At 35.1% G+C, this 6,000-nt stretch overlaps 1 protein-coding gene across 1 annotated transcript; it reads right to left on the bottom strand.

Moving 5' to 3' along the window:
* Nucleotides 1-716: 716 nt before the first annotated feature.
* LOC113352291 (putative nuclease HARBI1) lies at nt 717-1,932 on the bottom strand. The gene is made up of 3 exons (XM_026596129.1): nt 1,929-1,932; nt 1,652-1,741; nt 717-1,174 (listed from the first exon to the last, which is right to left on the bottom strand). Exons 1-3 carry the CDS (start codon nt 1,930-1,932, stop codon nt 717-719), a joined length of 552 nt encoding a protein of 183 aa, XP_026451914.1.
* Nucleotides 1,933-6,000: the final 4,068 nt, after the last annotated feature.

Here is a 6,000-nt window from a genome sequence, read left to right as displayed (position 1 = left end):
GAACACTTTCATATCAACCATATTCATCTTAACCATAACTAGTTCAAATGACTCAAATGAAACTAGTTCTAGAGTTGTTCAATTGTTTATATTTTCATAGAAATATACAAAACACAATTGAAGCAAAATCGATTTTGATTCCCTCGAACCAATTCATGAACATTATAGCCACGGTTTGCAAAAGATTGCATTCCTTATTATATAAATGTATTAGTTCATGAACAAACCGATTATAAAACATAACCTACTCAAGTATGCAAACGGGTACGCATACCTAAGTAGCCGTACTTACACCTTGTTTGTTTGCAGCTGACTCATCTGAGTCGTCTGGATCTGAGTGAAATCACCTGACTCATCTGGATCTGACTCACTAAGGTCTGAGTCAGAAAATATGTTTATTTTGTGAGTCAGACCCTACTCAGCTGACTGGATTTTTTTGGACAGAAAATGCCCTTGTGCACATTTCAAACCATAACATTTATCACTATTGAAACATCACAAATTGTTTCATTCCAGTCTAAAAAACTTCCCTTTTTGATGGAATTAAACATATTAGACATCATAAAACAATGAAATCTAAAGATTAAAGTCCTAAAAACATAAAAGAAACAATAAAATCTAAAGGATACTAGCCATCTCATATATTGAAATAAAAAATAACCAAACAATAAAATCTAAAGATTTCATTCCTACAAACATAAAAGAAGCAACAAAATCTAAAGGAGACTAGCTATCTCATCACATAAGTTGTTCATATATATCTTCTCTTGTTGTCCAAACAGAAGAGGTGCATTTTCTTCCGTTTCCGCTTCCACTTCGACTTCCACTTGTGTCTCATTCATATCAAATGTCTCATTCTCATATTCTTTAAATAGCCAATCATCCAATGCATTACGACGTAGAAAGTTATATATTGACAAGCAAGCAATAACGATATCTCTTTGAGTCTCAAATGAGTAAGAAGGCATTTTAATTAAGACGGGAAATCTTACTTTTAATACCCCGAATACTCTCTCAATCACATTCCTCAATCGAGAATGAGCTTGATTAAACTTCTCATCTTTTTCTGTTGGAGGTACTCTTCGGTAATCACTTATCCAATACCTTATGTTGCGATACGGACACATAAACCCCTGTGTATGAGAGTACGCAGCATCACATAGATAGTATTTGTCTGCAAATTTTCAACAAAAACATTATGAAGTCATGCTGATGAAACTGCAGCAAGAGGTAACATATATGCTAGTCCAAAGTAAGAAAAGAAAAATGAAACTGAAGCGTAAATCAATAAGGTATGACAATGCGAATGACCAAAGTGTAAAACAAGAATCCCTGTCAACTACATTGAGCAATATTATGTGGAAAAAGAGGGTAATCAGGACTTCACACCCTCATATTAACTTATTCATGGCATGGCCAATGAAATGTTTACTGAATCCAAACAATCCAATCTATGCCAAACCCAAAAACAATGATCCTAATTCCTAAGTAGAGTTCGATATTGTGATCAATTTCCTAGTTATAATGGCAGCAAAGTTTATTTTTCCTACAATTAAAATATATAAGAACGCAGTGCACAAGAATCTAAATAAAATTGAGTAAAGAAAACAAACCCAATGCAGAAAAATGGGACTTAAAATAGAGATATTACCTGGTGGAGGTAAAGAAAACTTGAAAGATGGATCACACACTGCCTCAGTCAACACTCTCGAGTCATGAGCAGTGCCTTCCCATCCAACCACTACATACAAAAAGTACATATCCCAATCACATATCGCAAGCACGATAGAAGTAAGCCAGACCAGGGCTTACAAGCATAAATTTAATTCAATCATAAAGTCCAAACAAAACTGAAATAGTATCTTACCTTGTCTAATTCAATCCATTGCTCTTCGCTCCAATCAAATGTGTTCGTCTCCGCGTTATACCCATGGCCGGTTCTTGCTAAGAGACGGGACCAAGTGACATATTGGGTTTGCAAGTAATCCCAGTGGTTTCTCAACTTTTTTTGTGTGATGGTGCAGTCGTACTTCTCAGAAAAGAACTTGCAAAAATTTCCCCACGAAGTTTGCTTCAAAGAAGTTCCAGAAAATCCATACTCAGTAGCTTGTGCCAAACACTGGTCAATAAATAACCCTCTAAATTCTGGGACGCTCTTAAAAGTTATCTTATTTGCTTTCTCATCTTCCTTTTTCTCCAAAGAGAACTAGCATAAAGTAAAATAAATACAAGACGTGGGTAATTTGAAACAAAAAGAGTGTGCTAACTTTTGAGAATTACCATACAAAGTAGTTTACCACTAGGCATGATCTTTATGCATTTAGGATATACGGGTTTAAAATGAAGTTAGAATATTTGACAGCGAAAAGTAAAAGCAATGGTTGGCACCATATCCTCATTACTGTCCTAATATCAAAAGAGAGATTCGCCAAAAGAATGCAACTAAAATCACAACTGCTGACCATTAACTCAGTTTTTCCTTCCTACTTTGACAGTATATGCCTACTGAAATCACTAGCTTGAAAATGTATGAAGAAACTGACATGACATAAAGCAAAAAAGGTTTTAGCACACCCTTTACCCAGCACCCTTTCTTAGATATCATTGACACAACAATTAGATGTTATATTGTGTTCATGCACGAAACCAAATACTATGTAGCAACAAATTAAAATTTCTTTTATGTTACCGCGAAACACAAACATGTATATTTTAGAGTTTTTCACTCATTCAAGTCCATATACACCTGTATATCAACTAAATAATATAGCAAATACTACTCCGTTTGATTTTAACTTATAACTAGATATACAAATGTAACAAATCAATAATGGAAGTCATAAAAAATGACATCAACAATTTCTGGGTAAAGCTAACTTATCTTGACTCAAAAGTCTCAATAATATTTGAAAGGTAGGACATGACATCAAAATCCATATAAGATGACATATTCTATAATGCATAATGATCAAGTAAAACAGTTCTCTCTTTGGCATTTTCACAAACAACAAAAAGCTAACAAAAACAACCATCAAATACTCAAATTAGGATATCAAAAGAGAAACCCAATATTCCAAAATCATCAAAAACCCATATGAAAATGATCGAAAGTATATGGATGCGAAATTATACCTGATGTCGATTCTTCTAAAACAAGCTGATAAGTTGAAAGTGATAAGTTGAGAAATTAGTTGCGAGTGATAAAGAAAACAATCAGTAAGAAACTAGTAGATCTGTTAAGAGAGGGATGAAGAAGATAATTCTCTGAGAAGGAGATCTAGGTTTTTCCCCAATCTTCCATTTCTGCTATCGATGGAAAAACTTGACGGAAGCAACGAGGAAAAGAAAAATGAAATGAAATATATGATTTAAAGGATCAAGGGTATTTTTGTATATTCTTACGAATCAGTGGTTTGAGTGATTGAGTCAGTGCCATCTTCACACCTGACTCTATAGGTCCCGAGTCAGGGTTGGCAGCGAGTTAGCTTGTGAGTCAGGGGTTATAGAAAATGCAACACAAACAGTCTGACTGCTGACTCGGCGCGAGTCGGGGTTGACTCACACCCAGACGTCGAGTCAGCTGCAAACAAACAAGTTGTTAGTTTGGGTTCGCCGGTATGAGAACGAGTACGCATACCTTCCAAACTCGGTTGAATTTCCGTAACTTGAAACTCACGCAAGTACGCATACCGGTATGAAAACTAAGTTCCTGGACTTTCATTAACCAACCAGTACGCATACGGGTATGCATATACTATGGTTCTCAGACTTGGAATAACTTGCAACAGTTAGCATACAAGTACGCATACTGTGCTATATCCAATCATGGTTAATTGTTCTAAACTCCCATTTCAATCATTGAAACATTTTTAGAAGACGACAATAGTTTTCTCACACAAACTATTAGCTTCCAAGAAATTTTCTAGTGATCGGATGAAAAATACGAAACATTCTGAGTCTACATCGAATGACTGTCTCACACAAATCACGTGAGATGTTACAAGGAGATTTTCACCTAATCATCTTTTGACTTTCAACAAGAATATAAGATGAACTTGGTTAAAGCGAAATCTTACCAACACATATTTCGATAAATATGTAAGCGAGTTAAACTCAGCTCGAAATATCAAATGTGTATAATTGAAGTCTATATAGCTATACGTGTTTTCCTGCTCTGATACCAATTGAAAAAGCGAGGGTCTAACAACCACACCCAATATTTCGCTTAGCAATCTGTATGGACTACTTCCAATATACTTTCAAGAGAATTAACTAGACAGTCAGACTCAATCTTAAGAAAAGTATATCCAATAGTTATATCTCAATTTCTCAATTCAATCTGCAATCAAAAAAATAAGAATTTGCGAGCCCGATTGAATATAAGAAATAACGTGGATGGTATCAAAAATCAATATCCAAGTGTCAATCAATATAATCAACAACCAAAGGTTGGACTCATAATTGTTGAACTTACACACAACCTGTGATATTTCAATTATATAAATAAATATAATGCAGAAAAGAAATAACACAAACACGAAAATTTTTGTTAACGAGAAAACTGCAAATGCAGAAAAACCTCGGGACCTAGTCCAGATTTGAACACCACTCTGTATTAAGCCGCTACAGACACTAGCCTTCTACTAGTTAACTTCGGACTGGAATGTAGTTGACCCCTAACCAATATCACACTGATCAAGGTATAGTCGTGTTCCTTATGCCTCTAGAACCACGCCGGATTTTGCGCACTTGATTCCCTTAGCTGATCTTACCCACAAACAAGTTATTAGTTTGGGTTCGCCAGTATGTGAACGGGTACGCATACCTTCCAAACTGAGTTGAATTTCTGAAACTTGAAACTCACGCCGGTACCCATACCAGTATGCATACTAAGTTACCGGATTTTCATCAACCAATCGGTACGCTTACGGGTATGCATACTATGGTTCCTGGACTTGGAATAACTTGCAAAAGTTAGCATATAAGTACGCATAATGTGCTATATACAATCATGTTTAATTGTTCTAAACTTCCATTTCAATCATTGAAACATTCTTAGAAGATGAAAATAGCCGTCTCACGCACACTATTAGTTTCAAAGCAATTTTCAAGTGACCTAATGATCAATACGAAACATTCCGAGTCTACATCGAATGACTATCTCACACAAATCATGTGATTTGTTACGTGGAGATTTTCTCATGATCATCTTTTGACTTTCATCAAGAATATAAGATGAACTTGGTTAAAGAGAAGTCTTACCAACACATATTTCGAGAAATAAGTAAGCGAGTTAAACTCAACTCGAAATATCAAATGTGTATAATCGAAGTCTATATAGCTATACGACTTTTGTCTCAAATAGGAGATAGAGTAGATATACTTTTGAGTGATAGATAAGTTCAAGTCTCCACATACCTTTTGTTGATGAAGTTCCAGAAGCTCCCCTTAGTAGTTCTTAGTTTTCAATCGATGAACACCATGAAGTCTAATGGTCAATTACACTTTCTATCCTAATCCGAGACTTAGCTATAAGTACACTAGAAATCAAAACTTATAGTTTTGACAACTAAACTTGAAAAACAAGCTTGAGGTAAAAACACTTGCGAGTTCGACCGAGCAGTGCTCTAACAATTCGTCAACCTTAGACACAATGTGCCGGCCTTAATAACGGTTTCCATGTCTAAAAATGACAATATATGACCATACAACCCTTCGGGTAAACCTAAGGTTGCATCACAATGATCAGCCATTCCCTACCTAAATTACACAAACAAACCTATCAAATTATAATAGATTTGTATCATTAATCGCATACTGAACCACAACAACGACAAACCTACATTTATACTCGTTTCTCGATCATGTAATAGTAGCTCAAACTCAACTCAAGATCCTTTATGCACCTAATACTAGAGGAATAAGCAGTTTCATGGAAATTAATTAAAGAAAACTTAAATTACTACTTAAGATGAAGAAAATCTAAATGTGTGATCCATC

The sequence above is a fragment of the Papaver somniferum genome, chromosome 2 (assembly GCF_003573695.1).
Source record: "Papaver somniferum cultivar HN1 chromosome 2, ASM357369v1, whole genome shotgun sequence".
Lineage (NCBI taxonomy): Eukaryota > Viridiplantae > Streptophyta > Magnoliopsida > Ranunculales > Papaveraceae > Papaver > Papaver somniferum.
Note: the sequence above shows the minus strand (reverse complement) of the source record. Positions and strands in the feature narration are given on the sequence as shown.